We start from the raw sequence: 19,482 nt of genomic DNA, 5'->3' as shown, positions 1-19,482 counted from the left end.
TAATCGTTTTTTCCAAATCATCAGTCGCACTCTCCCATATTCTTAGATCTAAAATGCGTAAAGTTGGAAAGTATTCTTTCAAGATTTTATTTTAAAAGCAAAAAGCAAAGCCAGAAGGAAGAGGCGCTCTTAGTTTCTAACTAATTTTGAAAGAAAGCCCAAGATATCTTACAAAATAGACGCTCTCAAGGATTCCCACATTGCTTCCCGCCAGAGCGCGCTGGCGGCGGTAGATTATCTCCCAGCAGCTGCTATACTCCTTGGCTGTTATTAGTATTGCGTCAGTTAAAATTTATTCTCGAGCTCTCTCCGGTTAGAGAAGCACATCAAAGTGAAAAGGAAAAGCCGACATGGAAAACGGGATCGGAAATTCTAATCACAGCATGAATGGGCAGAATGGTGCGGAAAATTTCGATGACGAACATGTTTTTCTGTTCACCAGCGAATCTGTCGGAGAGGGCCATCCAGGTGATTAATTTTATTTTCTTAAATTAAACGCGGAGTCTTGCCTCATTGTTGTTAACAAAGGCTTAAAGGAAGGCTCGATAGTAGATACACGAGGCCTAAGATCTTCGCCTCATGGCTTCTTGTCTTTTCAAATACCGGCTAAGCACTCGCGAAATCTACAATATATTTGTAAACCGGCGATTGTTTTTTTTATAGATAAAATGTGCGATCAAATTAGCGACGCTATTCTAGACGCACATTTGAGTCAGGATCCAAATGCTAAAGTTGCTTGCGGTGCGTTTTTGTAAACATTGATAAATGCAAAGTACCTCTACCTCTTTATGAAAAACGATTATAATGTACCTTACAGAAACAGCAACTAAGACTGGCATGATAATGATATTTGGCGAGATAACATCCCATGCTACGGTGGATTATCAGAAAATTGTCAGACAAACGGTTAAAAAGATTGGATATGATAACTGCAAGAAAGGTTTTGACTATAAAACCTGTAACGTACTTGTAGCAGTAGAGCAGCAAAGCCCAAATATTGCGCAAGGAGTTCACATTAATAAAGCGGATGAGGACATAGGAGCAGGGGATCAAGTGAGTAAACATGATTTCTTTCAAAATTAAATTATATCTTAAAAATTAATTAAATTTTAGGGTCTTATGTTTGGCTATGCCACGGATGAAACGGAGGAATGCATGCCTCTGACAGTAGTTCTTTCTCATAAGCTTAATGCTAAATTATCCGAGTTGAGAAATGACGGAACATTTTGGTGGGCTGGACCTGATTCCAAAACACAAGTAATTAGTCAAAAAAAAAGACTGCGAATCATTTGGGAGATCTAATGATAGAATGTGATTAGGTTACTTGCGAATATTATTTTGATCGAGGGGCTGCTGTTCCTGTAAGAGTTCATTCGGTAGTAGTATCAACACAGCATTTGGAAGAAAAACCATTGGATGAACTTCGTAAGGAAATCATGGAAAAAGTCATTAAAGTTGTGATTCCAGAGAAATATTTGGACGCTCGCACTGTTTACCACATCAATCCATGTGGGGAATTTATTGTTGGGGGACCCATGGTATGTAAATCTATTTCTGTATCCGAAATTTTCCTTGGGCTGAATTTAATTTAGGCATGTTTGGGTTTCGAGCCGAGCTTTAACATATTATCTAGCTTTCAAGCTTTTAGGCTTAGCTTAAAAAGTGGTTCAGAGTACTCTAATAATTAGGCTTAGCATAAAAAGGGGGTTTCAAGTACTTAAATAATTAGGTTTGTCTCCTTACTATTGAATTTAATTTTAGAGAAATACTAATTTTTAGGGTGATGCTGGTCTTACGGGACGTAAAATAGTTGTGGATACATACGGAGGATGGGGAGCTCATGGAGGAGGGGCATTTTCTGGGAAAGATCCAACTAAAGTTGATCGTTCGGCGGCGTATGCCGCTCGTTGGGTTGCCAAATCACTTGTAAACGCTGGATTGTGCAGGCGGTGTCTTGTACAGGTATAAAAAATTATTTAAAGATCTCTTGGTGTAACTTTTTACAACATAATGGCATTTTTTTTAGGTCTCATACGCTATTGGAATAGCGGAGCCGCTTTCAATAACCATATTTTCATACGGAACATCTTCGAAACCACCCCACGAACTTCTTAAAATAGTTAAAGCTAATTTTGACCTTCGACCTGGAGTAATAATGAGGTATATATTATCCTTTCATATTTAATATTCGATAAAATTTGGTTATGTTTACTAAAAATGCGTTTCTTGCGACAGGGAACTCAATCTTAAGCATCCAATTTATCAAGGAACCAGCTGTTACGGGCATTTTGGGCACAAACAATTTCCATGGGAAGTTCCCAAGCAGCTTGTGTTGTGACAGTGGATGTCGCGAACAAGTCGTATTATGAAAAACGTAAACGTGTCTCCGTATTCTTTAAGACTTTTATCAAAACTAATCTGCGGCTTTAAATTATGATATATGATGTAAAAGTAGAATGAAATCCCAGGAAGAAACAATTTTGCGGGCTAAATTATGAACTTGGCTCGGCAACTCTTCTATTTTTTCCTGGCGTGACATTCCAAGACTTCCAGAAACGAAGAAATTATAAACTTTTTTCATCTTTCGTTTTTTGAATTACGCACTTTTTTTACCCGTCTTTAACCCAAATTTTGCGAAGAAACCAACGTAAAAAGACGATAGTCAAAATGTCAGTGACTTAAGTTTCCTCTTTATTATTATTTAGAATTGTGTTAAGAACAAAATTTTTGCGCTTTAAAAGAACCCATTTTAAATGCAAAAATTTTAAGCGTGATCTCTGTTGTTATTAATGGTTAATAAAAACTTTTTAAATATATTTAACTTTTCGATTTATCTTAGCTGTTAAATTTGCAACGAAGTAAAGTAATAAATTTCATCGAGTAAAAAGCTCTGTTATATATAAAGCGTATGGCGTCGTTACATAGAGCGCCATCTACCTAATATTATTGCTATAACCAGCGCGCGCAAAATATGAATAACTAAAATAGTTATTATTTAGAATTATCTTAAGAACAAAATTTTTGCGCTCTAAAAGAACCCATTTTAAATGCAAAGCTTTGTAGCGTGGTCTCTGTTGTTATTAATGGTTAATAAAAACTTTTTAAATATTTTTAACTTTTCGATTTATCTTAGCTGTTAAGTATGGTTGGCTTATCCAGTAAAAAGCCCTACTTAGAGCGCCATCTACCTTATGCTGTAACCAGCACGCGCGAAATATGAATAACGAAAATTGACTACAACGTGACGAAGAATTAAAACGTACTTTTATTCAAACCCAAAAACATACGCGTAAAAAATAGGATCTGGATATGAGGTTTTTTCCGCTTTTTTTAGTTTAAGTATAAAATCTTTGCCTTTCAAAAATTATCAAAAGGAAAAACGCTTTAACAAGTGCGTCATTTGCAGCATTATAAAAAGAAATGCTTATATTTAAAAATGGGTAGAGAAATTTTCGTAGAAAAATAGTATTTCAAGGAGAAGGGGTGGTTCTTCATAAATAATTGGTATATTATAACTGCAATAATTTCGGTTGTTCCCAGGGGAATTCGTCACGTCCGAAATGTCCGTACGCGCTCGTTTGTTGGTAAAGTGGCCTTTTCAACATTAGGTCTCTATAATGATGAAATAATTTGACGCGTTATGGTCAGAGTTACCAAACTAATTGAAATAGAATTTGGTTAGAATACATACCTCATAATCTTGCCAGGCCTTAGATCAAAATTGTTCTTAATAATTTGGAGTAACTGTTTTTCTTGAAGATGAGAAGTTCCGAAAGAGAATACCGTTATGGAAAGAGGCTCCGAAACACCGATAGCGTAGGAAAGCTGCGGAGATGCGATAGAGTTAGAATTGGAGATAATGAAATTAAAATGGTTTATATAAGGGGACAGCCATTGAGATACTGCCCCTTAACCCAGTCTTGATATAATTAAGATTCGGTTCAATACCTGTACGAGGCACCTCTTGCATAGTCCAGCGTTCACCAGAGATTTAGCTACCCATCTAGCAGCGTACGCCGCTGATCTGTCTACTTTGGTGGGGTCTTTGCCGGAAAATGCCCCTCCTCCGTGGGCACCCCAACCTCCGTACGTATCCACGATGATTTTGCGTCCCGTTAAACCGGCATCACCTTGTGGACCTCCAATAACGAAGGGACCGCAAGCTATATTGGATAAAAGTAGGTTATCCACTAACTTCATATACGCAAAAGTGGGATTTGTTGTTTACCGTTTATGTGGTAAATGGTTTTGTCGTCGAGATACTTGTCTGGAATGACTGCTTTGATGACCTTCTCTTTGATTTGAGATCTGAGGTCGTCTAATTCAATGTCGGGATGGTGTGAAGCAGCGATAACCACAGTGTGTACTCTCAACGGAACTGCCGCGCCTTCCGAGAAAATATATTCGCAGGTAACTTGAGCCTTTGAGTCTGGTCGGCACCACCAAAATTCGCCGCTTCGCCTCAGTTCCGACAATTTCATGTTGAGTTTGTGCGCCAAGACAATGGTTAAGGGCATTAATTCTTCAGTTTCATCGGTGGCGTAACCAAACATTAAACCCTGAGAAATTTCAAAGAAAACTCGCTTAAGATTTTTAATTCCAATTGCGTTCAAGACGCGTTTTCGTACTTGATCCCCCGCTCCGATATCACCCTCTTCTTTGTCAATGTGTACCCCTTGAGCAATTTCGGGACTCTGACGATGAATTTCCACCACGATTCTGCAAGTTTTTCCGTCGAATCCTAAAGACATATTGTTGTTAGTAATTGTTGGTCTGTGTCTACTGTTGTGTAGTATAATTGCGTGTACCTTTCTCTGGGTCATCGTAGCCAATGTAGTTAACTGTGTCTCGAATGACCTTTTCGTAATCTACGACGGATTTAGAAGTGATTTCGCCGCATACCAATACCATATTGGTTTTAACAACCGTTTCTATTTTTAGAGTTAAACTGTCAATTTTGCGTTGCTATTTTAAGATTGAATTTTTGTTTTTATGAAACTAACCACAAGCGACTTTGGCGTCGGGGTCTTCCTTCAAATGTGCGTCCAGGATGGCGTCACTAATTTGATCGCACATTTTGTCTGTAATTTTAAAAGGGAGATACATTTTTAGAAACTTGAACTTTAAGTGTGTTAATTGTGTTTTGTCAGAAGTTGGATAATATTAAGATTTGATAATGATATGAGAAGGTGTTTTCTCTTTGCGCTACATTGTTTTGTTGACTAATTGTAAATGATTTGTTATCTCAAAACTGGTGGTTAACGCGTGACCCGTCTCGTATCGTAATCAATTGAGTACGTCGATTGCGTTAATAATTATTGATGACGTTATGCAATATTCAACGATAGTTGATAAATATTCTTTGAACGAGATTATAGTCTCCGTAATTAATTATCTGGTTTTTCACGTGAACCCCAACCACATTATCTAATGACATGTTCCGCGCATACGAAAGTCACGTACTACAGGGAAGACCCTTGCTTTTGAAAGATTTTCTTTATCAAGGCTAAATTCCCCCGAAATAAATACAAGTATAGAAACGTATATACAAGGCTAAGAAGACTCGATCTTATATGCCGGATATTTGATTAATTTTCCCACCCGCCATCTCTCTCCGAAAAGGGAAACGACCTTGGTGAATTTTCTGTTAAGTCATAGGGGGACCACTCGTAGCTCTCAATGAGCTGTAATTGATCTTTAATCTAGTGGGCTACTCCTCCTGACGCCTATCTTTAGACCGAGACATGATAGCAGCTTCGGCACACGTAGTCAGTGGCGTAGACAAGATTTTCATACCGAGGGGGGGCTTGAAATTGACTCAAAATTTTTATAAAAAGATTGTTCGTACATTTCCCCCGGATTTTCTGGTAGGTAATTTGTTTTTAGAAAATGTTTCCCTAATTTTAGAAAACGGAGTTACAATTCTTAATAGTCATTGCGTAAAAGACGAAATTTTTATACCCATTTATATTCCATACTTTAAAAAAAAATGTTAGTAGACTTTTTCACACTATATATGATTTAAGCCCACCCAGTTCCATAATACTTCCGACGCTACTGGATAGCCACAAAGTTTAACCTATTGCTTTGACGTCATAGCATCAATTTTAAAATATCTAGTAAAGTACCTGGTGCTTAGTTCTACCAGGGTTGAACCTATTTTGCCACCTCCCTCCCCAAACTGCAAGATTTTATTTTGAGATAAATGAAAGAGCATACCTGGATGGCCCTCGCCGACACTTTCGCTGGTGAAAAGGAACATGTCACCTTAATTAAAAATTCGATTAATTAGTTAATTAATTACGTAAAGTTTAATGGAATGGCGTACCATCTCCACTCTGTTCCCTGACCCCATCCTTGTGTATCTTGGACACCCCGTTGCTCAACTTTTTGCTGTTGACGGAGGCGTTGTTAATGCCATTTACGAGAACAAGCGTTTCGTTGGTCATGATGATTTTGTTTCTCGAAATCGCGAAGATGTTTCTCTCGCGCTTTCTAAGCCTGAAAAGAACGAGACCGCGATCGGCGTACAAGTTTAAACGATTCGCTTCTCAAGGACGAAACTGCTATAATCCTCTGATCGATGAATGCCGATCTTTGCGCGCCACGGGACTCTAGTCTTATCGTTAAAATATTCGCGGTGCTGTTCCAACGACTTTTGTTAGAGCTCTTTCTTATCGAACGTTGCTTTTGGCACCCGACTACCGACGAAGCTCTTATAAACCATCGATTCCGAGGTGGGAGGAGCTAATTGATGAGCTAAAAGACGTCGTTGAGGTCACTATCGCCTATCAATTGACAAGTTTCGCGGAATCTATCGTCTCTTTTGCGTAAGAATCATCATACCCGAGTGCGTAATCGAAGCCCCACTTATCAGTTTTCCAAAAGATTCTTCACCATTTTGCTGTCTCATTTCCAAGCTTTTTCGGCAGTTGTTTGACCCTTGAGTCCTCTCTGGGTTACACTTATATTGTTTTCAGTTCTGCCGCTTAGACGTTATTTCTAACAGTTTCATGAATAACGTACAATGTAGGAACAAACAACGTCGCGTAATGCAAATTCGTACTTAAGGCACGTGAGTTAACGCGCGTTAGAGGACCTTGGTCTATATAATAATGGGTTATCGGAGAACGCATTTTTGAATGATTAACTCTATTAATGCCTGATCAGTATGGATCGGGGTTTGTAAAATGTGTCTAATCATGTTTGTGACTGATAAAGATTTCGCTTTGCTTAAGTCTGAGAGTTTAAACGCCTACCCTAACGAAAAACTTAGGGTAACATGGTATGATGGTTGGGGGTACGTAAATTCTATATTCTGGTAACTTTAAAAACGGTATACGAGTACTTTGTTAGTTTCTTAGAATCAGTGTGTCTACGATAAGGCGATCTAGTAGATCGCGAAACACCGGATTTAACTGGTTTTCTCATTGCTTTTCGAATTTTGAACTCTATTCTTTTATCAAATGTAAACAATTGAAAATTGCAAGCGAAATGCGGGGAAATCTTTCGATAAAGCCAAACCCGCGTAGCTCCTAAAATTGCAGAATGGTATTTTAGCCCTGATTGTTGAGGTTTTTATTCTTTTACAACATTTGAAATTAGTTGGTAGACTTCAGAAACAATTGACCGTTTCTCTTAAGCTCTTCGAAGAACGTCGTTTATTTTTTAAAGAAACTTTGAATTTCCAGATAACGTTGTTCCAGATAAACTAGAATAGCTTATCTTTTATTTTTGAAATGACCGTTATTTTATGAATAAATTTAATTCAATGTTTCAAATAATTTATTTCAAACGGTGTATCTCGCAAAACGAAAAATACAAACTGTAAAAAAGAACTTTAGCTCTAGGGGGAACGCAATATTTGTTTAAGGCTATTACAATCTATATAGATATATTTTTCACTTCAACATGTTTTTCTCTACATTATTTATATAAATTATTTTTCATTTTTCTTTAATAACACCAAAAAAATCTTATAATCTCAAAAAAACCTCAGTTATACAAATACGGGTTTTATACTTTTTATATATTTTTAATCTCGTTTTTCAAAAAAAAAACACCTTTGATATAAAATTCTTGATATTCCTAATTTACAAATACGATATTCGTCGACATAATTGTCTTTGAAAAGTATGGAAAAATTGGCCGTATTTTAACCTTGTTACGAAATATTGAATTAAAACCTGAGCATTTTATATCAAATTCAGTTCCGTTATCAAACTTGGAAGTTGGAATGATAACTATTTGGAAACAAAATCGCATATTTAAGATATTTTGAAATTACTCTACACATGCGGGATTTTTAGAGAAACAAAATCAACAAAAAAACGAAATTGTGGGAAAATAACCTTCTGTCACTTATTACCGATATGATATCTTTTAAATTATTTTAACAAATTTCGCATATTCGAGTTGTGGCAAGTTAGAAACCCTGACTTGCATTTTTCTCCCAGCTCTAACGAAATATCTGGTTTCACTTATTACAGCAGACGATGAAATGACAAGCGAATATAAACAAATTTTGGGTTTAAATAAAAAACAAACAATGCACATCTTTTTTTTTGAAAAACCATTAAGTTAAAAAATGGGTATTTAGACGGATTTCTGATAAGGGTTTTGTACTTGAAGCGTCATCATGACGTCACGGTGGCAATTAACCCCTCCGTGGCCCGAGTGACGTCATACTCGTACTAAAACGAATAACACTACCGTGAAAACAATAGAATGAGTGTCGCGATGAGCCATTCTAATGTCCCCACGAATCACGCTTAAAAGGACTAGAAATTTAACAATATATATTTAGATCACAATGCTCGTAAGGCTTTCCAATTAGAAAAAGGGACGGGTTACTGCACCCTCCTGCAGTAGTAGCCGAGTGTCTTGCATTTTTCACACAAGTGTTGAGGGTGTTCTTTGGATTGATCACTCACGTCCAGCCCGTCCGGTTTCTCAAGGGGACGCTAAGGAAGACGTAAAAGTACGGATTTGTACATTGCTAAGCATCTGATAATAGGTCGTTTCTTTTCGCTTGTTCCGGTATTTCGGAGTAGGGTAAGAAGTGTAACGCTATGACGTCATTTTACTCCGATTCCGTGATGGCGAATAGTTCGAATCGGAGTAAAAACGTTACTCCAAAATGGCGGCCTATGGCCTTTTTAGCAGATAAATTCTGGCTAGCAGACGAAAAATTCCAATTTACTCCTTTACACCTCTTTTTCAGAAGGAGTAAAAAGAGTAGCCCTAATACACAAGCGAATAGATTATGGGGCAGATTGATTCTCATCCCCGGCACAGGCGAAAAAAACGTTTTAGGGTAAAAAGAGTACACTTTTAGTCCGAGAACAGGCGAAAAGAAACCATCTATTGGTGGTCGCATCGTTTACCTGTTTGTGAGGATAGACATTAATGTGACATTTGATACACTCTTGTCCCATATTGGACCAACTGTTTCCACTCATCCATTTCCGTTTACATTTGGGACATTTGTACTCGCCGAAGCACCTTTTCTTGCCTTGATAAGGAGTCAGTCCTTCCCCTTTTGGTCGGGCCTAGTAACAAGCGTTGAATCAAGTAGGCTTTGATTAGCACGAGAAGACTTCGAGACTGTTGTCTGGGGGGGTCAATCGAAGCTGGGAGAGGTTACCACTTCTACCTATATCTCTCGATTGCGTCCCCAGGCTATATAGTCTCTGACGCCAAAACAACGATAAAACTGAGACATCACGCTATCCTAAAGGCCTAACCGAGGAACAAAATAAAAGATTAAGGAAATATCTAAATAATAATAATAATCAGACGAGATAATAAATATTACATAACATACGAGAAGTAGAAAGTTTTCGTGGTCAGATTTTATTACTGGTATTGGTCCAACTGGGAATCCATCTCGATAAATTAAGGTCCCGAAAAAGGTTTAATACTTCTAACCGTCATTTAACAACAATATTCTATAGCGATTACCAAAATCGTTATGGATTCCTGGTCCCACTACTGTATTTTTTCAGGAATTTCAAAAATAAAAAAAAACATTACCATGTAAACGACCAAAATTTTTGCTCGATGTTTCACTAAATAGCTGATTCACTAAAGTATTTGGTTTCAAAGTATAGGTTTAAATTTTGACTGTCCGTGTTTTATATTGCATCTGAAGATTAATTTTTTGTCAATTATCAGTTATCACAGGGATTATCGAAAACGAGAATTTAAAAAATATATTAAAATAGGCTCTATTGTATGATAGCAACGTTATGAGGTCAGAGATGGAATTTACAGCTATAGTACCATGATGTGTCAGATTTATCAGTTGCTTGGTGTTCCTAAAAAGGTATTGGGGGCTTACCTGTGGGCAATCCTTGATGTAATGACCCTTTTTGAAGCATAGATGGCACAAGTAGTTGGGTGGTGGTTTTTTCTGGAATTTTTGATCCAATCCCAAATTCAAGTCGGAAAACTTGTCCGCGAGGTCGCTGATGGCGAGCCCTGATTGAAAGCCGTTGTTGGAAGAGTAGAGACCATTTTGAAAGTTTCCGTACGGGTTAACCGGAGCCAATGAATTTAAAAGCGAAGGCAGTGCTAAAGCCTTTAAATAAATTAAGGAATTTAAGTGAAAATATAACCTTTGTATTAGATAACAATACTTATTATCAATAGATATCTAGGTCATTTAAAAAATAAACTCTGAGAATAATTGTACGGCCCAATTTGGTTCTACAATGGAAAAACCTCTGGTACCTCCTTCACCCGCGAGGCATAGGTGACATACCAATCTAAAGTTTAACCTTAGCCTATTTTATTCACGTTGTTTTTTGTAAATGTTTCTTGGTGAGCTAATTATTCGCGCTTTTAGAAGTAACGTCGAGAAAAACGTCTAAAAACATTGGTGCCATATAAAGACGTGCTGAAATTTGCACCATGGTAATCTAACAGGGAAAGAATGCATTATGGTCTTGAGCCCGAATCCCGAAAATTATCCAGGGTTTGGGAGGCAGTTGGAGGACTACTAGCGCACGTGGTTGTATAACTTTATCCGCGGGAAAACCGTCCTATTTTTAACTTGCCTAAAAACAGATTTTTTTTAACGGTTTGTTTGCAACCAGAAAAATAAAAAAAAGTCGTTGGCAGGATGCCCAAGAAGGATTCTTTTTCTGGTCGCGTTCCCTTCTCCCTGGAATTTCTACCTTACTCAGAGTAGTTAAGTCACCGGTTACTAGATACTTCAGTACGGAACAGCTGGCAGTGTGACTCAGCCTTTCAGTCTACTATCGGGTGATCTTCAGCCTCTTCCAAAGATGCCGAGCTACGCGCGATCTTATAAAATGTGATACATAAGTTTTAACTTTTATATCGGAAGCTATCCTTAATAGTTTTCCATCTACAACTCCAGTCATATGGCGCTTGTATGGGCTATCGAAAACATCTTTAAGAATTTTATAGCGTTCTCTTGGGGTCCTTATTTAATCACGACCTATTTTCCCCTTAAATTATGGATAAAAGCCAATGAAAATAATCGATTTGTTTCGAGTAACAAGGGTAATTTAGCTTCCGTAATTAAACAGGTTGGAGTTTGGGCAATTTAATTGTTTCTACAAGTTTTAGAACTAACAAAATTACGGCATCTGATAAACTGCGAGTAGAAACGCTTAGTCTAGAGCCACGTTGACCGAGTAATCTATTAATAGTATTTCGAGACAAATGCTTAAAATATTTTCATTTTAACGCTCGAGAACATCAGGTGAAATTTTACGCCGTTCTAAGTTGACGACGAATAGTTTGTTTATCAATTTCATGCCCATATTGCGGCCGATTAGAGTCTGGAGCTTTACCAAAAACGTTATCTAGAAGGAACTAGGGATTATGTGATATTCCCAATTTGTACATGCTTTGGGTTATTCTATCGGAATTTATAAAAATGTCTCCTTGCACGTGGTGGAACTGTATAACGTCCATTTTGAATGGTAAAGAACGCGCTTGTAAAATAAGGGAACTGACTTACTTGGTCGTTGGATGCCTGATCGGATAGTGTGAGGTAGACCCAATTGAGTAGCTGGGAGGGTTGGTACAGTGGGGGAGTCATGTCGACCGATGGAGCTAAGCTTGTCATCGAAAGATTTAAGAGGTTTTGGCACTCTGAAGAGCGGTCCCCTCCTCACTGATCGGCTCTCTGAAAATCTGGCCGGAACCTTTCAGCCCACCCTAGCCTCTCCGGCAGCCGCCTCTGGAAATCCCTCGCGAAAAAGACACTTTTCCTCCAGCTCTTGCGCGGGCTCTCTGCCGGTTTTCGCTGATTCTATGCCTTAAACTCCTCCGAAGTCTGCTGAACCCCTTTGAACGCAGTGCGGGGAACACACGATACATTTGCTAAATTCGGGCTAAATGGGATAGAGTTTGGCGGTGTTCTGTACTCTTATATTCTTCCGTCTTTCCGAGCTAGAGATATCCTCGGAGACGGAGGACATCTCCTTTGATTAACCCCAACATTTGCTCTCTCACGTCAACTCATATTCGAAGGCTTCGCTCACCCTCATTTCACCAGCATCTCCCCTGCCTTCGTTCTACGCGAGATTTTAAACCTTTTTTTAGACCTGGATATTAGACCCTATTCCCCTTTGAGTTATCAGTCATTTTATCTAGTTTTATTAATAACATCATCATATCCTTTTGTGCTTTTTTTATTTCATTGGGGTAGTACGATCTCCACACAGCAAGGGCGTATTTAAAGGGGGGAGGTGTGGGGGTATAACCCCCCACAATGGACCTGGGAGGGGGTGCAAAACGTAAGTGATTTTTTGGTCAAAAAGGGGGTGTACAATTTAAACCCTAATGCGAAATACGCCTTGCCACACAGGCATTGGAAATAGTTTATTTAAAACTTTGTAATTATTTGGATATTGTGGTCGCTTGCAGGACAGGATTTTCGCAGGTGTACCCAATTTTCTTAACAAATTTTGTTCATACAAGCATACATTTCGGGGCAGTTCTAGGTAGTTATTATCCCTCAACATAAACATAAGTCTATAATATTATCCATAAGTTAGTCAATTTGGGGAATATTTTACTGAGAGCTAGTAACGGAGTGACGTCATCACAAGAAAAAAAATCTCCCCTAGCGAAGCGCTGTCAAAGGCTACATGTGACGCTTTAGCAAGCGGACCCGAAACGGCGACGAAGCCCGTAATTATGCAGTCTTTCTTTTGAATAGCTCTCAGTAAAACTTTTGCAAATAAACAATATTATACACTTGTGGTATAAATAAATATATTCTTCATTTGGTTTGGGTTTTGGGGTAAATTGAAATTGGAAAGTAATAAAAAAAAAGGATTAAGTTCGGTCCTTGCAACTGGCAATCGAATCTCGATAGTTAAATTTCCTAATGGGCGCTTCAATAAAAGATACTCTTTTACTCCCCTCTCCAAATTCATCTGGGAAGGAGCTATTTCCGGTCGGTCGGTTAAACGGTTAGGCTGGCTAGCGGCTAGCCAAAAAGTCATATTGAAGCCAATTGGAGACGCGTTTTTGCCCTCATGTTAATTTTCGATAATATATTTTAAGGTAAAATATATAATGTATCTAAAACTAAGTATAAGAAGATAATATTATTGTTATTATTATCATCCTCTTATGGTATAAATAATTAAAATTATATGTAATATTTTTATTTCGTATAAAATTATCATTTGGAAAAAGATGAAAACTCATTCCTTTAGAAGTAAACATATTAGTTTTGCAGTACGGTATGCAACAAGTGTTTCCTTTTAACCAGGTAACTTTTTTGGCATGTTAAGGCTTAGCAAAAAACCAAAGATAATTTAAACTCGTACCCTAGATTCGAAATCACTCTCTCGCGCGTTGCCGATAGCGTTTACCCACTTCCCGCCGGAACTCAGAAAAAATTCGCTCCATGGTTTGCGCCTTACCGCAACCACGGCCAACTTCGATCACGCGCTGCCACGCTATATAGCGCGGCAGCGCATGATCGAAGTTGGCCGTGCCGCAACCGGTGGAGCCCGATTTTTCTGAGGTCACGTGCCGGAAAAGGGTAAACGCTTCGTAACAAAAACGTCAATGGGAAAGCTCTCAGTATTCGAATCTAGGGTACGAGTTTAAATTATCTTTGAAAAAACCGATGTTACGTTCGAGAAAGTTTCCAGCTTTCTAATATTTCAACAAGCACTATATAAATAATAACTTATGAGTCCTGGCTGTCGGAAATATTACTTCTTGGCAGTTTCTGGGAAGATGTTTTATTTAGGCGCCTATTACTGAGCGCCGCAAAAAGATGAAGCTTTTGACAATAAAATTTTTTAAATATATTATACATTTATATTATCTTCCGGGAAATTAAGAACTAAATAGGCGCTTAAATAAAACATCTTCCCAGAAATTGCCAAGAAGTAATATTTCCGACAGCCAGGACTCATAAGTTATTGTTTAAATAGCGCTTGTTGAAATAATGGAAACTTTTCACCTGTAAACAGAACGCCGTGTTTTTGATTAGTCTTAATGTGTCAAAAAAAGCTACCTGTTTAAAAAAGAACACTTGTTGCATACCGTAGTGGTGAAAATTTTCCTTTATTTGAACAAGCAGTCACTTGCAGGTCCTAGCTCTCGCAAATATTACTTGTAGAGTCCGACGCCGATGAAAAATGATCAGCGGCGCTTGACTGTTTATGTCAATTTATTTTTGATACTACTCGTCGTTCGCCAACTTCGATCAAAATTAAAAGCGCCGATAAAAGAACCGTGGCGGCGCGCCGCAAAATACATATTTTGGCGGTGGTGCGCCGAAAATAACAAGTTGGCAAGCCAAAATATACCTCTCCTCGGAAGAATGGTCCCTAGTAGTATTAATTTCTCGACACGACCCCCAAAGATATCTCCGCAATTCAGAGTTATTTACGAAAAACGTATTCTCGGTTCAAACCCTGCCCGGTATAAAATTTTAATTTTAATTTAAATAATTGAGACGAAACAATCGAGTTTAATTTATTCAGAATATTATAAATTAAGTAGTTACAACAGCGAGTTAGACTTACTAAAACAATGCACAATTGAATTTAACTCTTTTTATAGTACATGTTTATCAGTTGAATATAATACTAAGCAAATTTTAATGAAAGAAATATCTACAGATGGTAATTGTATTTTTCTCGCTTACGAAATACTTGCCGCATCTTTAACGCTCATTTTATTTCAACACTCGTAGACTTCCAGTTGACGTTGTGACACATACCGCATGAAAAAGACCAATGCCGTCCAATTTCCAATATCATATAATGACTCGCACACCCAGGAAATCATTGACTGCGTTAGAAATCGTAGATATCCAAATATCCACACCAAATATATTTACAAGAAGCAAAAACCTTACCATCAACAAAGCACAGAGAGCCACTTGACTAACCGCCAGCTCTTAAAGCAATAAACGTTAAATTATCGTCTTTGAATTAACACAACTATATATAGGTCGTTAATAAAACCCGTAAATAAATAACAAAAAACTAACAAAGTGGACCACCCACAGGGTCTACCCTTTAACCCTCTTATCTCGGCTGACTGCGCTAAAACAAGATTTAACCTTTAAAATTTCATTCGTAAAAAAACCAGATTTATAATTTATTTATAAATATAAATATAAATTTATTTATTTATTTATTTTTGGTACTACGTTTTATAACGTTGTCTCTACCTTTCTATATAATTGAGTTTAAATATTAGTACTCAGATCCTTCAAACATCGTTACACGTAGCCATATGAATTTTAATAGCTACATGAAATCACGCGTCAAAATATTTGGAAAAATTGTTGAATCAGTTCATTTCCGAGAATGACAAGCGCAGTACAGTTTTTGCATTGCGCAATTAATACTATGTAATAATAAATTTGAATAATACTAAATTTTTGTAGTTTTTACCTCTATCAATTTCTCTTAATTAGTATTATATAGGCCTATCTTTTTATGTAGGATAACCCAATAAATCCGCCCCCCCCCCCCTTCTTCTGACTACCCACCCGAGATTAACACGATCCGCCGGCCCTGGGCACAGTAATAATACAGTGCCATTGAAGACCAAAATTTTGCTTTATTAAAATGAATAAAGGTAGAAAACAAAAATTTAAGCTCTATGGGTTTGAAATGAAGACTTTAATGGTTAAATTAATTGTGATAATATTTACGAGCATTTTAATTTACCCGATCACGATTATATATGACAATATGTAAACTTTGATGCTGTAGTTCAATTACTGGCTGTCTCTTTTATAATTACGATAAAATTTTATAGGCTTTGCCTGGTTAGGTGCCATTAATTTTCGAATATAATATGGAGGAATAAAGAGATATTAAAGAACTTATAAATTTAAACGAGCGGGGGGGCGAAGAAAGAGGAAAGAGTCCTGGACTCGTCGAAAAAATAGATCGGCGGAGGGGTCCGGGTCCAGTGGACCATGGACTAATTAACTAGTTAATTAGTCCATGAGTGGACTCTCTTAAAAATATACACTATTTACAAGTGTACAGCGCAATATTATCGTGATTCGTGAACCAACCAACCAAAAAAAGTTTCCCGCTCAAAACGAAGTCGATATATTTCGGCTTGGTATTGGCTTCTAAGTCTCTAAGAATGATAAGAAAGTGCGAAGGTTCTGAATGGTTCTTTTTAGTGATTGGCTGAAAGGCGCAGCTTTCCAACTAGGCGCGTTTGTTTTTTAACGGAAACTCTTGGCTACGCATGGGTTTGTTCGTTTTGTTTTCTACCTCTACATACCGATCGTTTCAAAATTTGGCGGTGCCTCGCGAATTGCAACGACTTCATTTTAACCCTAAAACGTTTAACTTTTAACTACAAATAATATTGATCGTAAGTAAAATCATTTATATTTTTATAAAATACACATTCTATATTTGAAGTGAAACCTTAATTCGCATATACATAACACTTCGTACTTCTTTGTGTGCGACAACCATGCTGACTAAGTCTTTGATAATCTTGTTAAACATTACCACTAAATGCCTAAATAGATCGTTTAATTATATTTAAGCCTCAGGATACATTCATAATGGATGATTACGTTAAAATTGAGAAAATTGGTGAGGGCACCTATGGAATCGTTTACAAAGGACGGCATGTAAAAACTGGTCAGTTAGTTGCATTGAAGAAGATTCGGTTGGAGAATGAAGACGAAGGAGTACCATCTACCGCTATCCGTGAAATATCATTGTTGAAAGAGCTACAGCACCCAAATATTGTTGGGTATGTTAAGTAAATTTAATGTATAAGACTCCTTTTAATTGCAAACATGATTAATAGGTTGCAAGACGTTTTGATGCAACAAAACCGGCTCTACCTAGTTTTTGAATTTCTGTCAATGGATCTTAAAAAATACTTAGATAGCATTCCTACGGGAGAATATATGGAAAAGTCACTTGTTAAGGTATATTTTATGACTTATGAAATTGAAAATTTCTGATTTTAATGTTTGTTGTTAAAGAGCTATTTACATCAAATTATCCAAGCCATTCTGTTTTGCCACAAACGCCGAGTTTTGCATCGTGACTTGAAACCGCAAAACTTGTTAATTGATTCAAAGGGGGTTATTAAAGTAGCTGATTTTGGTTTGGCTCGTGCGTTTGGAGTTCCAATTAGAGTCTACACTCACGAAGTAGTAACCTTGTGGTATCGGGCACCTGAAGTCCTTTTAGGATCTCCGCGATACTCAACCCCGGTGGATTTATGGAGTATTGGATGTATTTTCGCTGAATTGGCCAATAAGAGACCTTTATTTCACGGAGATTCCGAAATTGATCAGATCTTTCGCATCTTTAGGTAATTTGAATAGAGTAAAATAGACCTGAGAGTTATTAATTAGGCATTTTACTTAGAACTTTGGGCACCCCTACTGATAAAGATTGGCCAGGTGTAGACCAACTACCTGATTACAAGCCCTCATTTCCCAGCTGGAAACAAAATATTCTCACAACCTCCGTGCCTCAAATAGATACAACTGGTATTGATCTATTACAGGTTAGCTATTTATGAAATTAAAGAAATTTCTAGTTATTAAATATTAAAAAATATTTTTAAATTTATAGAAAATGTTGGTGTTTGATCCGGCGAAGCGAATTTCTGCTCGTGAATCTTTAAATCACGCGTATTTTAATGACTTGGATAAGTCGATATTGCCCGCTAAGAAGTGGTAATACTTCAAACTTTGTGTATTTTGTATATATGCGTATTCACATATCATTTGTTTGGTACATTTTCTACCTTTGTATTTAGTAAACTTAGTTTTTGAGACATTTTGTAATTTATCCATTTAATTTTAATTAAATCTCTAAATACAATAAATTAATTTCATTTAAAGTTTTAAACAATATTAAAAATATCTGAAATAGGGTAGTGAGGTCTGTACTAAATGCCATATTTATGGATTTAAAGCAGTTTGTTTTTTTTGGCCAAGGTGTGCACGTTGGGTGCAATTTTTTAACATAAATATACATAAGTCGTAAATTAGCTTGCTCGCGTGATTTGGAATGTAATTAATTTTTAGTTTTAGCGTCAACAAAGTCAATATATTCTTTTCCAATAGTAAGCATGCAGATTGAAGTTGACAGGGCGAAAATTGTGCGAATGGCTTTGTTATCTGGCAATAGCGCTTTTGTAACTGCCCACAGTAAAACGGAACCAAAGTTGAAGATAAGTGACCCATACACGCTATACATGATTCGATAATATTGTGGGGCTAGTCTCATATGATCCCGGCTGAATAAGTAGAGGCCAGAGCCAAGATGAGCATTGAACAACAGGCTGTTAGCTACCACGAAGTTGTTTTCAGGAAACAATCTGCATATGTTAAAAGAAAAAAAGCATATTTGTTCAAGCAGTTTTAACACCGGCCAAAAAGTTGACTTGCTAAGGCTTAACGTACCGCGCAGATACGTCAGGTAGAAAAACAGTTACAGAGAAAGCCGTGTAACTAAATGCTCCTGCCAAAGGAATGTAGTAAGTGTAAACGGTTTCTTGATTAAGAGGTTTTAATTTAAAAACTCTCTTCAAAATTGATAAATATTTGTTTTCTTCTCCGACACTGCCGTTCTCTTCAACTTTTACCGACGCCATTTTTTCGTTTGAAAATTTCAAAAACAGGGCGATGGCGGTCAGCGAAAGTGTCTAGTGCGAAAAATTCTGGCAGTTTAAAATCGAAGCCAGCGGAGCGCCTAAATTGTCCGTATTCGAAATGACGTTTTTGTGAGCGACACTACTACTACATGTCTATTACAAACAGCTATTTACGTCGTGCTTCTTTACCATAGTTTGTAGAGATATTTACAAAAATTATAATAAATAAATTGATTGTAAATACTTCGACGGTTCAAGAATATATCATTACATAATGAACTATATTTTATTATACGAATAATAAATTATTTAGGTAAAAGTAGATTAATTTTCTAGAAACTTGAAGTTACGATAATATTGATT

The 19,482-nt window shown here is 37.1% G+C and overlaps 5 protein-coding genes across 7 annotated transcripts; 2 read left to right on the top strand and 3 right to left on the bottom strand.

Annotated features, from left to right (window-relative positions):
* Positions 1-102: 102 nt before the first annotated feature.
* Positions 103-2,816, top strand: LOC149923046 (S-adenosylmethionine synthase-like). The gene is made up of 8 exons (XM_090162544.1): positions 103-468; positions 664-741; positions 818-1,053; positions 1,114-1,257; positions 1,320-1,538; positions 1,780-1,962; positions 2,027-2,160; positions 2,236-2,816. The coding sequence occupies exons 1-8, from the start codon at positions 351-353 to the stop codon at positions 2,336-2,338; spliced, it is 1,215 nt and encodes a 404-aa protein (XP_090018670.1). The 5' UTR covers positions 103-350; the 3' UTR covers positions 2,339-2,816.
* A 431-nt stretch (positions 2,817-3,247) lies between these two features.
* Positions 3,248-6,695, bottom strand: LOC149923045 (S-adenosylmethionine synthase-like). Its single transcript, XM_090162508.1, has 9 exons — positions 6,329-6,695; positions 6,220-6,267; positions 5,004-5,081; positions 4,809-4,931; positions 4,629-4,741; positions 4,229-4,559; positions 3,949-4,163; positions 3,692-3,825; positions 3,248-3,612 (listed from the first exon to the last, which is right to left on the bottom strand). Exons 1-9 carry the CDS (start codon positions 6,447-6,449, stop codon positions 3,510-3,512), a joined length of 1,266 nt encoding a protein of 421 aa, XP_090018634.1. The 5' UTR covers positions 6,450-6,695; the 3' UTR covers positions 3,248-3,509.
* Positions 6,696-8,807: 2,112 nt separating this feature from the next.
* LOC149923044 (zinc finger CCHC domain-containing protein 24-like) lies at positions 8,808-13,577 on the bottom strand. The gene is made up of 4 exons (XM_090164142.1): positions 11,996-13,577; positions 10,343-10,582; positions 9,387-9,551; positions 8,808-8,963 (listed from the first exon to the last, which is right to left on the bottom strand). Exons 1-4 carry the CDS (start codon positions 12,101-12,103, stop codon positions 8,850-8,852), a joined length of 627 nt encoding a protein of 208 aa, XP_090020268.1. The 5' UTR covers positions 12,104-13,577; the 3' UTR covers positions 8,808-8,849.
* Positions 8,877-18,325, top strand: Cdk1 (Cyclin-dependent kinase 1). 3 transcript variants are annotated; one of them, XM_090164141.1, is made up of 6 exons: positions 8,877-8,980; positions 17,042-17,253; positions 17,311-17,434; positions 17,492-17,826; positions 17,883-18,024; positions 18,093-18,325. In XM_090164141.1, exons 2-6 carry the CDS (start codon positions 17,060-17,062, stop codon positions 18,198-18,200), a joined length of 903 nt encoding a protein of 300 aa, XP_090020267.1. In that variant the 5' UTR covers positions 8,877-8,980; positions 17,042-17,059; the 3' UTR covers positions 18,201-18,325. The 3 variants fall into 3 exon arrangements, with proteins under 3 accessions (XP_090020267.1, XP_090020266.1, XP_090020265.1); XM_090164140.1 differs by lacking the exon at positions 8,877-8,980 and adding an exon at positions 9,446-9,573; XM_090164139.1 differs by lacking the exon at positions 8,877-8,980 and adding an exon at positions 16,711-16,860 and having other exon boundaries at positions 18,093-18,324.
* LOC149923042 (uncharacterized) lies at positions 18,306-19,185 on the bottom strand. Its single transcript, XM_090164143.1, has 2 exons — positions 18,929-19,185; positions 18,306-18,843 (listed from the first exon to the last, which is right to left on the bottom strand). The coding sequence occupies exons 1-2, from the start codon at positions 19,117-19,119 to the stop codon at positions 18,540-18,542; spliced, it is 495 nt and encodes a 164-aa protein (XP_090020269.1). The 5' UTR covers positions 19,120-19,185; the 3' UTR covers positions 18,306-18,539.
* Positions 19,186-19,482: the final 297 nt, after the last annotated feature.

The sequence above is a fragment of the Leiobunum rupestre genome, chromosome 11, assembly GCF_980474605.1.
Source record: "Leiobunum rupestre chromosome 11, qqLeiRupe1.1.hap1, whole genome shotgun sequence".
Lineage (NCBI taxonomy): Eukaryota > Metazoa > Arthropoda > Arachnida > Opiliones > Sclerosomatidae > Leiobunum > Leiobunum rupestre.
The sequence above is the reverse complement of the archived record's forward strand: the minus strand, read 5'-3'. Positions and strand labels throughout refer to the sequence as shown.

What these genes read in the sequence shown, in the direction of transcription:
- Cdk1 (XM_090164141.1), top strand. Translation starts at nt 17,060, where the DNA reads ATGGATGATTACGTTAAAATTGAGAAAATTGGTGAGGGCACCTATGGA. An exon ending in TGGAAAAGTCACTTGTTAAG is followed by an intron (nt 17,435 to 17,491) that starts GTATATTTTATG and finishes TTGTTGTTAAAG; the next exon opens with AGCTATTTACATCAAATTAT. An exon ending in CTGGTATTGATCTATTACAG is followed by an intron (nt 18,025 to 18,092) that starts GTTAGCTATTTA and finishes TTAAATTTATAG; the next exon opens with AAAATGTTGGTGTTTGATCC.
- LOC149923044 (XM_090164142.1), bottom strand. Translation starts at nt 12,103, where the DNA reads ATGACAAGCTTAGCTCCATCGGTCGACATGACTCCCCCACTGTACCAA. An exon ending in ATCAGGCATCCAACGACCAA is followed by an intron (nt 10,583 to 11,995) that starts GTAAGTCAGTTC and finishes ATTTATTTAAAG; the next exon opens with GCTTTAGCACTGCCTTCGCT. An exon ending in ATGTCTATCCTCACAAACAG is followed by an intron (nt 8,964 to 9,386) that starts GTAAACGATGCG and finishes CGTCTTCCTTAG; the next exon opens with CGTCCCCTTGAGAAACCGGA.
- LOC149923042 (XM_090164143.1), bottom strand. Translation starts at nt 19,119, where the DNA reads ATGGCGTCGGTAAAAGTTGAAGAGAACGGCAGTGTCGGAGAAGAAAAC. An exon ending in CTACCTGACGTATCTGCGCG is followed by an intron (nt 18,844 to 18,928) that starts GTACGTTAAGCC and finishes TAACATATGCAG; the next exon opens with ATTGTTTCCTGAAAACAACT.
- LOC149923045 (XM_090162508.1), bottom strand. Translation starts at nt 6,449, where the DNA reads ATGACCAACGAAACGCTTGTTCTCGTAAATGGCATTAACAACGCCTCC. An exon ending in AACCATTTACCACATAAACG is followed by an intron (nt 4,164 to 4,228) that starts GTAAACAACAAA and finishes TATCCAATATAG; the next exon opens with CTTGCGGTCCCTTCGTTATT. An exon ending in AGGCCTGGCAAGATTATGAG is followed by an intron (nt 3,613 to 3,691) that starts GTATGTATTCTA and finishes TCATCATTATAG; the next exon opens with AGACCTAATGTTGAAAAGGC.
- LOC149923046 (XM_090162544.1), top strand. Translation starts at nt 351, where the DNA reads ATGGAAAACGGGATCGGAAATTCTAATCACAGCATGAATGGGCAGAAT. An exon ending in AAATGCTAAAGTTGCTTGCG is followed by an intron (nt 742 to 817) that starts GTGCGTTTTTGT and finishes TGTACCTTACAG; the next exon opens with AAACAGCAACTAAGACTGGC. An exon ending in CGACCTGGAGTAATAATGAG is followed by an intron (nt 2,161 to 2,235) that starts GTATATATTATC and finishes TTCTTGCGACAG; the next exon opens with GGAACTCAATCTTAAGCATC.